The 18088-nt window shown below is 35.2% G+C and overlaps 1 protein-coding gene across 1 annotated transcript in view; it reads left to right on the forward strand.

Moving 5' to 3' along the window:
* The window catches only part of rab3ab (RAB3A, member RAS oncogene family, b), a 22248-nt gene extending 8330 nt beyond the window's left edge, over positions 1-13918 (forward strand). Inside the window, exons 2-5 of the mRNA XM_024278942.2 lie at positions 5353-5577; positions 10518-10636; positions 11341-11465; positions 12533-13918. Coding sequence (XP_024134710.1) covers positions 5353-5577; positions 10518-10636; positions 11341-11465; positions 12533-12723 — 660 coding nt within the window. The 3' untranslated portion in view covers positions 12724-13918. The remainder of the gene's footprint in view (positions 1-5352; positions 5578-10517; positions 10637-11340; positions 11466-12532) is intronic.
* The last annotated feature ends 4170 nt before the right edge of the window (positions 13919-18088 follow it).

Raw genomic sequence — 18088 nt, forward strand, 5'->3', positions numbered from 1 at the left:
CTCTGACACACAGCAAAGGCAGCAATAATCTCACCACACCGTCACACTGAGCATGAGTTTAATAGCCTCGTCTGAAAACCCACAAGAGTTAATGACCGTGCTTGACAAAAACCAGGCGTGCTGCTCGGGCTGATCAGGTTACCCTCTTCTTTGCTCTTGATAAACATTCTATATTTGAGTTGGTTTGTTTTCCTAAGGAGGCTCCGTAATTGTGAAAGATTTCTCTGTCAGTGAATCAGGGCTTAAAGCCAACAGTCTGAATGATGTTCTATATCAAGCAAACTTTTCTGACTCTTGCTGCTTTTAAATTGTCATCATAGTTTAATCCCACATGTCCAGTTTTTGCTCCAAGGACCTTCCATACCAAGACAGGAACAAAACAAAGCTTTAAGCCATTTAACTGATTGCTCTAATGTTTTTGTTCAGCTACTTTTGAAGGGAAAGTCAATTCTACAAACATTTTATTAGGTATTTTATTATGTTTTTTTAACTATATTGTTTGTAATGACTTTTTGTTCAAAAATTGTAATTCAAAAGTTGATGAAACATTATATTTAGTGCTCTGAAATGGCCTATACTGTGCAAATTTAACATTTTTGAGATTTTAATGTATTATATCTTTCACAAAAAACATTTTTGTTCCATTCACGCATCTTTGAGCATAAAACGCTTTGCTCTGAGTACAAGCCCCTCCCTATCCACCAAAACGAGCGGGTTCTCACATTGTGACATCATAAAGTGGGGAACAGCCCCTTCCAAGAAGAGTCTGTGCCCAGACTAACACACACATCCACTTTCTCTGTGGAGCTAGCGGTGATCGGCAAAAAGCATTTATTTTCTAAGCATAATATGCTCATCCATCTCTGCAAAAGTTTGGATGTTTGTTTTCGTGGGAGAAACGCAGACAGTGCAGAGGACGGCTCTAGGATGATGTCATGAAATGGGCGGTCCATCAGAGATCGAGTAGTCTTACTTACGGGTAGGAAAAGAGCTAAAAAAAATGCTAATTTCATTAAAAAAATGTTCTTTAATGTGTCAAAGGTAATGTATTATGGATATCTGAGTATTTCCTTATTAAAATCGCTGTGAATCCACAATCAGATAATCTGATACAGTTCACATATCGTAAAATGTATTAGTGAAGTAATAATTGTTAATAGCATGCAGTGTTACATGTTTTTTTAAGGAAAAGGTTTAACAAAAATGTTCTGATCATTAACATTGTAAACATTGTTCTGCCTCTCCTGGAGGGCGTTTCAGTTTGACCACTAGGTGGAGCTTGCGTTATAGCAGTACAATTTTTTCAAGAAGAATAAGCAAAGAATGGACAAAAAATAGTGTTTTAGACCACGAATGGTTACTTTAAAATGATTCCCTTAAAAGAGTTTGGAAAGTTCATACCTGTGAATATATAAAGATATTCATTTACTCAACAATGTATGTTTTGGTCGACTGAGCGTTAGCATTAGCCGTCCTATGGGAAATTCCATTCAACGTTAGCATCGAGCTAGTGGACTTTGGCTTTATGTGTTAAATCAATTTTATTTTTATGGATCGATTATTGATCTATTAAACTTAGATTGATTCAGATCAATTAATCAATTTTATCAACCCAGCCCTAATAGTTTGGGGCTGTGAGAGCGTGTAAACGGATAGATGACGGGAAATGTGGGCAGGCTTACATTGCACCAACAGTCCTGCCCACAACTTGGAGAGAAATTTGTAATGAACTCCTGCCGCTCTTCAGAAACTATGTCCTAGAAAACTAATTTATTTAAATTTTGGCTAAAAATTGCATATTTATAATCAAAAGTCCACTGGGAACTCTATTAGAAAAGCTGATTAGAAGTGGGTCTTTAAATATCTTAATTTTAATGTCTTCTTCTATCTTCAAAGTTCCAAGCTGTCTCTTCAGCTCAGCCTGCAGTAACAGCAGTTTTTAGAGCTGAGCAGGCACTTTGGTGAAGCAGTAACACAAGAACATTCATTTCTAATAAAGCAGCTAATGGGGGAAACTGAACACCCAGCTCTGACTGTGATCACATGTGATCTCACTTCCAGTTGTGGAGCCTGACGTGCATCATTGGGATTCTTTTTGCTGCTCTGCTTCACAAAAAAAGAGTTTATCTGGGAAGGTGAAGGTTTTTCAAATGATCTTAAATGCATTTCAGTTATAAAAGCATAAAAGCATGAGGCTGATAAAACTCAACCAACAGGTGAGTTAAGCTAAAATGTGTTTGAGCTGATGTTGAAACCAAACATAAGAAGTTTAGTATGTAATCATTAAACTCTTACTTTGAATATAATCCTTTTTTAAATGACTTTTTTATAAAAACATTTTTAAATGTAGAAACAAAATTGGGATGAATTATATTTACCTAAAGATCCTAACAAAACTTGAAAATAATGTGGATTTTGTCACTCTCTGTAACCCACAATGCAGTTGTGAAGGTTGTACATCCCTTGCTGAGCTCCCAGTACCTCACACACCAACGAAGTGTTGAGGAAAGGTCGAGTTTTCTTCAATTTTTAACAAGCATCTCTCTGTTTCTTCGTGTAAGCCGATCGGCCGGACTGTGAGGAGGGTGCACTTGTTTTGGTTGTTCTTTCTCCTCTCAGAGTCCCAGTGTTCCAGATCAGCCAAGTGGAGATAAGTGTCTAAATATAGAGGCGGTGGAGGGGCTCTGAGAGTCCTGTGGGCTCAGGTCATTGTATTCCTATGAGTCAGCATGGCTGCTTCCTCCTGAATCCCTGGAGTTTCATTGTTTGCATGCCAACACATGTTCAGTTAAACATGTGAGCCATAGTGGTTTTTATTTATTTATACTTTTTTACTCATTCTTTGAGATGATGCAGCTACAAGTGAGATTCACAGATAAGATTGTTTTGTCTGCTTAGTTTGACCTAAATTAATTCAGTTTCATATTTTGTAGTAAAGCTTTAAACTTAAATAGTTGTTGAAAAGTTTATATTTAGATCTGCTTTGTAAACAAATAAATTGAATTTTGTCTGGAAATGTAAATTTTCCTTGTATAAGCAATTTTCAGGATTTTTTGTTTCTTTAAAATATAATATTAGCCATAAAACTTTGAAATGAAACTTTATGGTACCGTACTGATAGTGACTGCCTCCAAAGTTTTGCTGATGATGAAAGTCAGAAAATCAGTTTGTTGTTTTTCTCCTGACTTTGCAATATGCTGCTTTGATTAATATCCACACAGGAACTTGTGGAACCAGCTAGTTAATCACTGTCATCTCGAATGCTGAGTCTCACACATGGGGCTGGAATCAAACTTTTTGTAAACACTTTTTTCCAGGGGTTAACTTTTTAGCGAGACATCTCAAATTCTGTTTATTTTTTATCAGATAGATGTTAAAATATGTATTCAGTCGCATTCACTTCAGCCTCTTAACTGGGTGGTGCTGTCCGTGGTGCTGAAGTTGTAGAAGGGAGTAGACCTGGGATAGGAAACGTCAGGCCTCGAGAGCCGCATTCCTGCATGTTTTCCAATTTCCTGCTCTGGCATGTTCTAATTGGCTGGACGCACCTGAACCAGGTAATCAGTCCAAGAGAATATGGCCACAGAGAAAAAAATAATGCTCAAAAATTAAAAAGTCTCTCCACCTGCCGGAGCACTGCTGCAAAAAAAAAAGAACATAATTTGCGCCCAAAATCATTGGCTGGAAATGCCCCCGTTTTAAGCTGTCGACTTTTTTCCCTTTGATTATACTGTAAGTGCTTATGTGATCAACTGATACATAGAGAAAAAAGATGCTGGCTTTTTCTCCAGAGGTAAACGGTTGTAGTTATATGAATTTGAACACTTATTAATAATGACTCTGTCCAATTTGAAGCTCATATTTCACACTAAATTACAGTTTATTTGGATTAAAAACTTAAAAGCTGATAGTTCTGAAAAAAATTTAAAATACTCTTTTTGAAAGGGTTTCCTAAAGTTTAGGAAATATCCGCTTCTGGCTAGAGATTGATTCTGGAGCCATCTTGTGTGTGACCAGAGGCCCCTCCCCTCGAGGCCTGGAGTAGACCGTTTTATATTTCAGATTTGCCTTTTTCCCTCCAGCCTTGGAGCTACAAAACTTAAGCCGAATCTTAATTCTTTCCCTCATCTTCCAGCTTCTTCCTACAGAGAGAGATATAGAAAAATAATGTCTTCAAATATGGATGTTACTGCCATAAACTCTATGGCGTCATCAATATTCGCCAGTTATCTACGTTAGCACGAAGCTTCCAGCAGTTGGAAGATATATAATAGAATCAGTTTTAAAGCTTTTAAAAGGTTATTTTTAATCAAAAGCTTACATTTAAATGTAAAAGTCTGTGTTTCAGAGCGCGCCCACATGAAGAAATGCATTTCTCCTCCTCGGAACAGTGTGATGCGGAACACCTTCCCGGCGGAGGGATACAAAGCTATAAGTCCCTACAGTTACCCTTGAAAAAAGAAACAACACAACTGGTCCAAACGCCCCTATAATTGGAGGAAAAAGTCTTAGATTATCACCACAAATGTTCTGTTAAGTATAGAATGAAAGTAAATATTTTGAGGGCCCCATTTTTTTTTCACTTATTGCAGCCCAGAATTTGATTTAAGCCATCAACACAATGCTGAAGCTACACTATAATTTTTATGATAGTTTTAGACTAAGAGTTTGCAACTTAAAAAGACATTCGAGTTGATTTCTCACTGACTATAACTCAGTCACAAAGTCTTACACAGATTTGTATTTATGTTTTTGTTACGATTATGATTAATATAAATGAACTGTTGATTTTGACATTTCTAAAACACAAACATAAAGAGATATTAGCCCTTATTTTTTTAAATAAGAACATTTGACAGGGAATCACGTGACTTTCTTTCAAAATAAATGACACCCTATAGAGTAGTTGTAATGTAGTAGACGGGATTATGATGTCAGCTGTGATTAAAAAAGACGCAAACAAAAAAAACAAGTGTATTTTACCGACTGTGATGAATCGAACAAGACCGTTGCCCCATTTTTTGGTTCATAAACCACATTAGAAATCTCTTTTTATTCTAAAAAACAAAAGAAAATCTTCCATAAATATGATTCTAGTTAATCTATATTTCCTTCAATATATCTTCTGTGGTAAACGGCGCCACGTTTTACTACGACTTTGGTAAACTAAGAAGCCATATACTGTGTCGTAATAAAATATTATTTGTCCTCTGTAGTTTTTCTGTTCATATTTATGTCATTTTTGGGGATCTTGTAATGTTCTTGTGTTTCATTGTTTTGTCATGAATGATATGGATCCTTTTTACTGTTGCTCATATATTGTCTACATTCTCCTATGGTTCTGCCCAACAGATGGCATCGGCAACAGCCACTTACGGGCAGAGGGAGTCCACGGACCAGAATTTTGATTATATGTTTAAGATCCTCATCATTGGCAACAGCAGCGTGGGAAAAACCTCCTTCTTGTTCCGCTACGCCGACGACTCCTTCACGCCCGCTTTCGTCAGCACGGTGGGGATCGACTTCAAGGTGAAGACCATCTACAGGAACGACAAGAGGATCAAACTACAGATTTGGGTAAGACAGGACGAAGAATTAGATGTTGGAAAAAACAATAATGCAAGTTCTTGTGTTTTTATAAATAGTCAACTCTAAAAGTTTCATCTATTGAAAAATAATACAAATATTTATATATATTTTATATATTTATCCCACATGTTGCATTTTCACACAACTTGTTGATGAAAAAGAAAACCTGTCTTGCTGCCAGCTTTAAAATCTGCTCACTCTTTGTTTGTCCCTGACCTCTATCTCATATGGATTTGGATTTGAATGCAGAAATATCAGGAATATTCTTTAATGAATTCAGTTCAGACTCCAAAGATCTGACATTCAGAGAAGCTTTGGCATTTACATTTCCCTGGCTCAGCCTGTGAACCTGGTCTGGGGATTTTTCACTGAAAAAAGCATAAAAGGAGTTTTTGTTTTTTTAATGTTTTGTGTATTTAAACCTTTCTGAAATACCTTTGTCTGTGTGGTCTTTACCAATAGCTGTTCTTCAGGGGAAAACAGTTAAAACATAGGAGTTTTTTATTTTAGGTAATCATATGTTTGAAGCTCTGGAACCCAAGTAAAAACACAAATATTTTAATGGTTTCTTTATTTTTTCTGATTTTCAACACAAATAATTATGACTTGTGAGGAAATCCATCATCGGTTTGAAAAGTGACTTTCCTCACAAACACTTAAAGAGTAGTTAGGAGGACTTTGAAATAGATGTTGTAAAAAATACAGATACGTATCGAAAAATCGATCTAACACTGGAAGTAGCAGCAGTATTGACAGAGAATCACTGATGGGAGCAAAATTATGTTGGTAAAAATGTATAAAACTGATCGGGAAGGAAATAATCGGTTTCTGTCAAATGTTGCCTCTTTCTTTGGTTGTGTCCAAATGTATTCTCTATTCACTACTTAGTGCACTATATACTTCATTTGCCATTTTATAGTGCTGTCTGACTCTACAGTTGCAAAATTGAGTGCCCTAGAAATTTCCCAGAAGTCTTTGTAAAAAACCAGTGTGCATCGATGGCGAATATAGACCACAATGCTTTGCTTTTCAACACTTTTTTTTGATTAAAAAAAAGGGTAAAACTTAATAACCAGATTCCTTAACAAGCTTTATTTACACATAAACAAACATTATAAATGTGTTTGGTGTTAGTAAGACATTTATTAGTACAAAAAGCCAAATAAGGTTTATTAAAATACTTAGAATGAATTATTAACATCTAAAGTGAGACTATTGTCTACAAAGAATATATTAATAAACTGCTTACAAGCTTAAGAAATGTATTCTCTATTGTTGTCATTATTATGTTGAGTGTTTTGCAGCACCTCATCTAAAGTATCATAAATTGTCTTCATTATCTTAATATGGTCTTTGTAAAATATTCATAATTATTTGGTTTTTACTTTGGGAAATTGATGTTTTCATATTTGTCATAAAAATAGATATATATAGTGTGCATGGTGGCTGAATTGGTTTTAAAATCCAGGGTACTGGATTGCCCGGCACAATTTATTTTTAGTAGTTAGGGAGTAGGGAGGGAATTCGGACATAGCTATTGCCTTTTTCTGCCCATGTGATGCTAGCAGAATGGTGCCCAATCACAAGCTTGATTCTACCAAGTTGGGTCTGAAGGTGAAAATCAGTGATGGGTGTACGGTGGCCCTGAAGTTCAATTCATATCAACAAATCATTCTACACAAAAATATCAAGATCCCAATGAAAATTAAAGAAACAAAACAAATGTTTTATATATAAAAAAAAGCATTACATATTTAAAAACAAATCAAAATTCCAAAAACCAAACGTTAAAAAAAAGAAAAAAACATTTCAGAAAACAAAAATAATTTCCAGAAAGCCAAATTAAATGATAAAAAACTGGAAAAGGTACTGTGGATCATCACTGATAGATAATAATGTTTGTCCATCATTTCAACTAACTGTTGGATATCATCTTCTAATCCTTCATATACCTCAATAACTTTATTTTCCAGATTTTTATTTTTTATTTTAGACATTTCATTTAATTTTTTGAAAAATACTTTTGCTTTCGGAATAATGAATAATAAATATCTAGATTGTATCCATTTAGGAATAAAAAATGAACTATATCGTATTACACAAAGTTAGTTGAATCTTTGTATCGATTTGTGGACCATGTATTGTAAAAGCTAAATGATCACATTTTAAATCATTTGTTTTCAGAAAGATTTTTGTGTGTTTGTGGTTTGTTGTGAACCTCCATCAGCACAAAGCTGGCTCCAAAAGAGACATGATAGTTTGCTCAGATTCAGAAAAACTGGAGCTCGTGAACCTGGCATTGTTTTTACCTTTACATGGCATTTTTCAGTTGCCAGAGCCGTGACCGTGAACGGACCGCGGTATTTGTGTGTGAGTGCGTGGACGCGTGTGTGAGACTGCTTCTGTTGTCAGCCCTTGCCAGGTCCTGCCTCTGGTAAGAAAGCTGCGATTGGCCAATAGGAGAAGAAGAAACCGATGACTGGGTGCTGCTTTCCCATCCCCCAGCACTACACGTTTCCCTCAAGAGCCATCACAAATTCACACAACCATCCCCCATTCCTCTATCAGTTGATATTCATGCAGAGTAAAACGGAGGCTCAACCATCCAAATGCTGTATGAAGGCTTTTTTCTCCAGTGTGCAGTTAATCCCATTTATGTAGATTTGACCTGTTATGTAGATTCTCATTCATGTTGGTGGAAAACATCTGTGTGTTTGAGTTTAACAGGTCTGTGTACTGCAACTATTTAATAGTACAGAGCTTTAACTAACAGCTAAAAGAATATTTTCAACATTTTTTTTACTCCATGAAAACCCACTCAATGAAAATTGAGTTTTTGGTGTTTTTATGTTCTTTTTCTCAAGATTGAGGACATATTTAAAGAAAATTAAGCTTAAAATTGCATTTCTGAGTATTTCTTTACTTAAATTGTAAATATGAAAAATTACAATGTTAGGTTGGGGTTTTGATGGGTTATAAGCTAACAGGAAAGAGTGTTTACAGATGGATGATGGGAAGTAGGGGAAGACTTACCCCGACCCAAAAGTCCCGCCCACAACTCAGAGGCGAATCTCCAATGAACTATTGCCACTCTGCAGAAACTACATCCTAGAAAATGACAAAAGGTTTTTTGACTTTTACCTAAAAATCATGGAGAGAAAGTAGACTTATTGAATTTATGTTGTAATTCTTGAGTTGTAACTCATACAATACATTTTTTATGTAACTGTGTTTTGCAAGTTTTTACTATCACAAAAATGCACATTTTCCTGCATCTATATTCTGGCTTTATCATATGTCAAGGTTTTTACCACCCACTGCCGACAAAAAGAGATGAGTTTATTATATAACACCACTCTCTGCTAGTGAGGAGTTAGTTACAGAGCTTATGCTATCACGGTGAACAGCCTGCAGCGGATGCGGTACAGAACAATTTACCCATCGGTACGACTGGACGTCAAAATCGAGAACTAAAACCTTCAAGAAAGGCATTGCTGCCTGAAAACGGTCATGCATGATTGGAGGAACTCACTGTGAATCAAAAGGAACAAAAGAACTGACTTTATAGTTTCTGCTGCAAAAACCATTTTAATGGTGTAGAATTTGTATGTAAGTCTTATAGAGAAATCCACTTAAGATCTTTCTTATGTTGTTTGATAACCTAAATCAATTTTAACCAACCAACCATGAGTTCCATTTTTATATTCATATATTCATTCATATATATTTGCAGCATTTATTATTTTCTGAAAAATATATTATTAGGAATCTGATTTTTTTTTTTTTTATGGGCAAATCGTTCAAATTAAATTAGGAATGTCACAGTGGATTTTGTTGATGAAAGTGAACCTACACATTTCCAAAGATGGACTTAAAATAAAAGATACTTACCAGCTTAGATGTTCTCTTAATGTGAACAGGACTGCTCAGTAAATCAAGTCTTTCTTGGAAATGAAAATGAACATTTAGTATTGCTTTTTAAAAGTTGCAGCTTATTCTAGCCTTTTTTGTCCATTAATACTGTATTTTATTTAAGAACACGGGCAGCTATTGATTTAGAAAAATACTTAGAAATCTTAAAAAATAAGAGATGTGGTTGATGCTGCCAAATGTTACTTTTAGAGTCCTAAAAATACTTGTTTTAACAGGCAATGGTTTCTAGGTTACATCAACTCCACCAACAACGCCACTTTTATTACACAATCATGCATTGTATTTATAAATATCAATAGATGCTTTTCCTTTAGGGGGGCAAAAGAAACATTTTTATAAATTGATTTTTTTATTTTTTTATAAAAGAAATAGTTATTTGTGTGTATAATGTGAATAGTTTAGGTTCTGTGTTTTACTGTCCCCTACAGGCAGATCCAAAACCCAACAGTCGTTTTTCCACTTTACTGAAAGCAGTTAAGCTGATGTATTGATTATGCAGTCCTATTGTTTTGTAGCATTAATAGTTTATTTCAATTTTGTATTCCATTTTTTTTATATTCAGTGTCTTACACCTGAATTTGTTTCCAGCTAAAAATATATATATAAAGTAGATGCTACATATATTTAGGTAATTTTAGAGCAGAAATTGTTTGTTGCATAAGTTAACTCTGATGTAGCAAATCTTGCTCAGCAGTAAAACTTTTATTCAATGCATTCTCAATAGATTTGCTTGTGCAGCTTTGCTGCAGAGTCAAAGCAAAGTCTTGTAATCCTGTCTGCTCTGCAGTGGTCAGCAGCTCCAGCAGCAGCACTTTACTTCACTTACTGGTCTCTGTCTCATGGTTTTGTCAAATATACGACTAAAAGCATGAAGGAAAAACTCTTAGATACAGTAGCTATTGTGGTATTTGTCAGTCAGATTGCTACAAATACATTTTTTTTTATTATCATACCAGCTTTAACAAAAAATATGTGTCTATTTGTGTTCTCTTCAGGACACGGCGGGTCAGGAGCGTTACCGCACCATCACCACGGCTTACTACCGAGGAGCCATGGGCTTCATCCTCATGTACGACATCACAAATGAAGAGTCCTTCAACGCCGTGCAGGACTGGTACGTCTCTCTGGAGAAAGGGCAGTTTGTGAAAAGTGAAGACCTCCCGATGCACAGGAGAAATGAAAGTGTAATTGAATATTCACAGTACTCAAAATACAGCAGCTAAAAGAACAGAGCAGATAGTATAGATGTGATTTCAGTGAGTTTAAATAGCTTTCAGAACAGTGAAATGCTGCAGGATCTTTTATCCTTTTGGTCTCCTGCTGGGGTCGTGACTCAGTACAGAATCGAACCTTCTGACGCTTTTACACTCAAATATCTTTATTATTTTTCTTAAAACTTTAGATGTGTGTGTGTTTTGCAATCTCAGAGTACAAAACCCCATTTTCTTTTGAAAGTTAAAATGACATTTTATTGCAAATATTCTTTCCTTGCTATTATGATTCTACGAAACAGCCGCTTGTCTTTGAACACACAGCAGAAGGGATGAGGGAGTTACAAGTGCTGCTCAAACAAAAACCTCTTTGTCATTTCTCCAACACGTTTCATTCTCAACCATGTGCCTTCATATCCTGTTTGACAGCTCTGACAGAAGCACAATGCTACACCAGTGACAGAAAATGTCCCCCCAAGTAAAAATCAGATTTGCAGTTTACAACTGCAATTTTGCAAAAGTGCAACCGCATTGCATTTTAATGCAGGGGTTCACTTATTGTGAGTCTAAATTAGCTGCAGAGAAACCTGTTTGTCCTGATTCCCAGGTCAACTCAGATTAAAACGTACTCGTGGGACAACGCTCAGGTGCTGCTGGTGGGGAACAAGTGCGACATGGAGGATGAGCGGGTGGTGAGTGCAGATAGGGGACGGCAACTGTCTGAACACCTCGGTGAGTTCAACTACCTCACATCTCTGACTTATTACTGTTGGTGCTTCCAGCTTCTCTTATCATCTGATGTTACTTTTAGAAAGAAAACTTTGCTAAATGTTTATGTAACTTTAACTGCTTTGTGAATTCAAACATTTATATTTAAGAAAACCGAGTCTAAAACCTTTCTAGAGTTTACTGTTTGTGATCAGTTTAGTTACACTGTAGTTGTTGCAGAAATAATTATTGTACTTTTTTTTATTGCTTCAGACCAATAAAATCCCATTATTATTTTTTTTATTTAATTTACTTTTTTGACATTTCTACTTGTGTCATTTTATTTATTTTTTTATTTTACTGTAAAGAAAATAGCATTTCTAGAATTTATCAGATATAAAGGCATCACTGGTGACATTAAAGTGCTAGATTTTGAACTGTCTTTGGGGTAAAAAAAAAGTTACATTGTTTTTTTTTAAAATAAATTCAAACAGCACTAAAAATACATACACATAAACCACATTTTCTTTATTTTCATGGTTTCCCTGATGCTTCAAGATACTTAAAATTTAAGATTTTATCTAGGCAACATTGTTTTTCTAAAGTGGAATTATAAGTTTTTTTTTCATTTTTGGCACATTCGAAAATAGTTATAAAAAAAAATCATGACAGTGCTTGTATTAGGTTCAACATTAATAAATCTGCACTAAAATTGTAGCATAAATTGATTAAATAAATAATCTTTTTTATTTGTAAAGCCTCTTCTTCTGGATCATTTTTAAATCTGAGATTGAAATTATGTTAAATTAAATACGTCAAAATGTGGTTGTTGCAAGACAGTTTTTTAGTAAATGACCCAAAAACAAGAAATTAAGAATTGTGGCTAAAAATTAAACTTAAAATAAGGGAGATTTAAAGTGAAAGCCAGACTTTTGAATATTTTGATGGTTAATTTAGCAGCAGAAAATCAGAGGAAATAATAGGAACAACATGAAAAATGTGTTTAAAGAATTTGCTTATCAATCTCTCCAGGAAATGAGAAGGTTTTCCACTTTGACCTGATCTCCTTCCACCTCCTCTCTGTCCACCAGGTTTTGAGTTCTTTGAGGCCAGTGCAAAGGACAACATCAACGTGAAGCAGACTTTTGAGCGCCTCGTCGACATCATTTGTGAAAAGATGTCCGAGAGTCTGGACGCCGGTGACCCCGCGGTTACAGGGGCCAAACAGGGGCCTCAGCTCACAGAGCAGCCCGCCCCTCCTCACCAGGACTGTGCATGTTAAGACGCATTCATTTCTCCGACCCTTTTTTCTCTCGTCTTTATTCTTGTCCTTCTTGAGCTGTACCCCAGATCCTCAGGTCCTTATTTCATCCCCTTTTCTCACCTCTCTTGGTTCACGGGTTGATAATAACACGCTGAAAGCTCCTGAAATGCTCTGACGTCCAAACGCTCCAGCGTTTAAAGTGATTCATTCTTTTATGTAAGGAAAAAAAAGGTGTTTTTATCAAAAGACACGCTGAACCAAAGCCAGAGCAACTCCAATCTCGGCAGAGCATTTCAGACTCTTTGCAGCTGAGGTGCTGGATGGATTGTTTTACTGTTCCCCAGTGTGGTTTGACAAGAAGGATTTGACGGCTTCCATCCTCAGAGTGCCATTTAAATCCTTCCAAAGTTTACACTAGTTTGTTTCATATTGGTTTAGGGAAAAAAATGAAAAGAAAACTGAGGCAGTAGATGAGAAGGGAAAAATTATCCATCTAAGCTGAATTCAAAACTATTGTGCTGTATGTCATGTAAACTTTATTTTCTCATCTATGTATATCAGGGGTCTGCAACCACTGTGGCTCTCCGAAGTGGCTTTTAAAGAAAAATATATATATATTAATAAGGATGAATAAATCACCATCAATTTCATTTAGATAAGCTAAAAGTTTTAAATAATAAGCAAAACTTTAGTAAAAAGTCTGATTTTTCATGAGTTTAAAGCATATATTATCGTATGGTGCCCAACAATAGCTGTCCAGAGCTGCTCTAGAATGATCCTTTATGACACAAGGGGTCTTTTATTTTGAAATTAAATAATAAAAGTGGCGGTCTAACATAAAAAACAATTTCAGGTTTTGAGAAAATCGCAATAAACGGGATAATTTGACCTATCGAGAGCATGGTTCTTTTACTGTTGAAGGTTGCAGACCTCAGATCTATATCATGAAAACCACAATCTAATCTAGCTTTCCCCTTTAAACATTTTTTGTGAAATCTTACATATGTTTTTGCATTTCTCTACTAATCATTAATTTTATATTTTTCCTTCTACTTTGTATTTATTTACTAAAACACTTGGAGGCAAAGATAGGAACAACCTGAATGGCAAAAACTGAATAGAAACTTATTCAATTATATTTATTTAAAATGTACATATAAATGTTGTGCAATATATATATAAATATATATATATAAATAAAATATAAACCAAGTATGCACTTCTTGGAAAAAGTTTTAAGATAAGTTCTTTAAAGGACAGTATCTAAATTGAGACGTCTGTGTTGTGGTGTTTTGTTTGGATGTGTGCAAGCAGCTTCATGGGGAGGATTCCCGGTTCCTCCTTTTTAAAAAATGTTGTCATTTCAAAACCAAGTTTGAAAACCCAAATTGCAAAATTGTCATTTACTGTTGCTGTTATTTCACAGTCCACACTGTGAGATTTCCTCTCACAAAGACAGACATCGTAGGGTAACTTTTGTATCGGAGAGGTTTGTTTGAGCAGTTTTTGTGAATGTTTTTTTTTTAAATGGTGTGGACAGTGGTGATGTCATCAGACATGTGGTTGGATTTCATGTTTTTTTTTGTGGCTATACTAACAGATGTGAAAATGAGAGGACATTGGAAAGCCATGATGTACAAGAATCATTGAACTTCTCTTATTTTTTCATTGCTTTGGAGCTTCTTTACTCATTGCTGTATTTTGTTTTCCTCAGAAAAGAATCCACAAAAGTGAGAAAAGACATGTTGGAAAAGGGCCTGAACGGAAAAAAACCAAAACACTGAGACCACTTGCAGCGATAAAACATCAATTTGATCAAGTATTACCTTCTTTTTAACCGACACATTCAAATCGATCACGTTTGATCGAAAATGATGTCTAACAAAGGGGTTCATATTTCTTTATTTTCAATATTTATAGAGGCTAAATCATTCTGCTTTTTCATTTTTTTCCCCTTTTTAAGCAGGTTGAAGCCAGAAAAACAATTTCGGAACAAATTTCAAAATAATTTGAAGCCAAAAAGAGAATCAGTTTTATTTATAAACCAAGAAAAGTTTTTGAATTTTTATCGTAAAAAGCGGCCGTGGTGCAGTGGTAGGGCGGTCGACTCCTGATCAGAAGTGAGCAGGTTCGATTCCCGCCTTGCCCGCCCATGTGTCGAAGGGTCCTTGGGCAAGACAATGAACCCCAAATTGCCTCTGGTGGGAGGTTGGCGCCAGTGTTCGGCAGCGGAGCCACCACCAGTGTGTGAATGTGTGTGTGAATGGGTGAATGGGTCTGTGACTGTGAAGCGCTTTGGGCCCTCGAAGGAGGGTAGAAAGCGCTATACAAGTATACGCCATTTACCATTTACCATTTACACGATACACTGGAATTACGTTGAGAATGTTAATGGTTGAAAAGTTACAGTATATTAAAGATTAAGTTTAGTAAAATTATGATGAAATGAACGGATCGACTTCATAAACGAGTGATTTGACCCTGCGTATGTTTCTGCTCTTATTGGTTGTGACTGTTTTCTTTTCCAAACGTGTAAACTGCTCTCCTTTCTAACAAGTCTTCCTCTCCATATAATCCCGCTCTGTAAATACTGTATCTTTGAGTTTAAACGTGTGAATTGTGTTGTATCGACTCAGGCTTGCATTAAAATACAAGAAAAAAAAAACTGGAGTAAAAAAAAGAGGGTAAAAAGATGAAAATAGCCATGCTGTACTGTATCTGCGTTCATTTCTAGGCCTGCTTGTGAATGAATGTGTCACTCAGTTACAAAGCAATACCCACTGCAGCGAAAGCATACAAAAACAAATGCCATCCAGCTTAATAGAGGTTGCTGACAGTAGATATTTTACAAGCACGCAGAAAAAAAACATGTATCCTTATTTTGGTCTCGTATCACTGCCTCTTCAGATCCTTACAGTTTGGGCCATTGAGATGAGAGGACATACTGTGGATGTTTTTATCTGTAATTTGTGGTAAACAATTAAAAAAAAAAAAACTAACAAGCACCTGACTCATTTATTTATTTGTGAATTTTTGGGTTACCACCAACTTTTCATTTAGCACAAAGCCTAAAATTATATAGACCACGTGTCAAAGTCGAGGCCCGAGGGCCGGATCCGGCCCTCCAGATAATTTTATTGTATTGTTAGTAATGGCCAGATGTTATCTTGTGTTAATTTCTAATTTGTATAAATTTGACAAAATATATTTTTATGGACAGTAAAATATTGAAAGTTATTTCAGGTTGAAGTTGATTTATTCTTGAATATTATTCCTGCCTTTTTATTATTCATAATTATGCTAAAAAGTTATGGTTTTAAAGTTTTAAAAATTTGAATTCTGCCAGCTTTTTGGACTATTTTGGCATTTACTTAGATTATTTAGACTGTTTGGGTGATTTGGGGAGCTACATGCTAGCTTTTTCAGCTAATTTAGGCTTTTTAAAATGTTTTTTTAGGCTATTTTCGAGTTTAGGTAATGTTCAGCTATGCTGGCCATTTTGGCTAATTTAGAATTTTTTTTTAGCTTTTTAGACTACTTTGAAGTTTAGCTATTTTTTTCAGCTAATGTTAGCCATTTAGGCTAATTTAGACTTTTCTTTTTTAGGTTTTTAAACTATGTTGAAGTTTAGCTATTTTTTCAGCTACATGCTAGCCATTGTGGCTAATTTAGACTTTTTTTTTACTTTTTAAACTATTTTGAAGTTTAGCTATTTTTTCAGCTACATGCTAGCTGTTTTGGCAATGTTAACGTTAAAAGTTACAGTTTTAAAAATTAGCATTCTGCGAGCCTTGTGGACTATTTTGGCATTTACTGGGATTTTTTTTAGACTGCTTTGGGGTTTAGTTAATATTTCAGCTACATGCTAGCTGTTTCGGCTAATTTGGGCTTTTAAAAATGTTTTTAATCTGTTTTCGAGTTTAGGTAATGTTAAGCTACACGCTGGCCATTTTGGCTAATTTAGAATTTTTTTTTTTTTTAGCTTTTTAGACCATTTTGAAGTTTAGCTATTTTTTTCAGCTAATGCTAGCTATTTTGGCTAATTTAGACTTTTCTTTTTTAGCTTTTTAAACTATGTTGAAGTTTGGCTATTTTTTCAGCTACATGCTAGCTGTTTTAGCTAACCTACATTTTTTTCAGGGTAATTTGGCATTTAGCTAATATTTTGGCTGGCTATTAGCTTCAGTGTTTTCAGCTATCAATTTTAGCATCTTCAGCTCCCAAATTCAGCTTACATCATTCATACTTATCGCGAGTAATGCAATGTATCTAATTCATAACTATGTTAAAAAGTTACAGTTTTAAAAATTAGCATTCTGCGAGCCTTGTGGACTGTTTTGGCATTTACTGGGATTTTTTTTAGACTGTTTTGGGGTTTAGCTAATATTTCAGCTACATGCAACTGTTTCGGCTAATTTGGGCTTTTAAAAATGCTTTTCTTTTTTAGCTTTTTAAACTCTGTTGAAGTTTAGTTTTTTTTCAGCTACATGCTACCCATTTTGGCAAATTTAGACTTTTTTTTTAGCTTTTTAAACTATTTTGAAGTTAAGCTAATTTTTCAGCTACATGCAGCTGATTTGGTTAACCTGCATTTTTTCAGGCTATATTTGGCCTTTAGCTAATATTTTAGCTGGCTATTAGCTTCAGCGTTTTGAATTCCAGCATCTTTTCTGTGTGTGTGTGTTTTGGATTTTGCCCCTCTGTGCAATAGAGTCTGACACCCCTGATATATCCTTTAAAAGCTGTAAACTGTGTGACTTCTGTGTTACAACTCCAGCGGAGGATGATCAGAAGTGACAGGGCGGGCATCGAGCGGACAAATCAAAGTGACATTTTAACTTCTGGCTACAATCTTTCCTCACACTGACTAAAGCAGTATGTTGTACTTTTGACTTCTGCTCCAGCAGCTATAATCTGCTCTATTTTGGAAGCACTGCCATTCAATAAGCAGATTATCAAAATATGATGTATTAATAAACTACCCTGTGTGCGCTTGGTCACCTGCCACCACCTTATCTGAGCTTCCTGATGGGTGTTTTATATGTTTATTAACTACAATTTGGCAAGACATTATGAAACCATTACTAGCAATAATTTACCAGCAATTACATGAATATAAACTGACAGAGTTAAAATAAAATTTCCCAGATTTTGGCAGCTTATGCACTAAATATGTTGTAAATGAACATCAAACAGGCTACTTTTTGTTGATTTTATAATATTGTCCTCAAAACTCCCATTATTAATCAGTTTAAGCTTTTCTTTGGTGTCCTGGTGTTAATACTCTATTCAACCAGCAGAGGGCGCACGACGCCATTCTGATCAATACACCCACTCCAAAAATTCAGAAATATTATCATTTTTACAACTAAATTAGCATATT

This window comes from Oryzias melastigma, linkage group LG4, assembly GCF_002922805.2.
Source record: "Oryzias melastigma strain HK-1 linkage group LG4, ASM292280v2, whole genome shotgun sequence".
In the NCBI taxonomy this organism is placed as follows: Eukaryota; Metazoa; Chordata; class Actinopteri; order Beloniformes; family Adrianichthyidae; genus Oryzias; species Oryzias melastigma.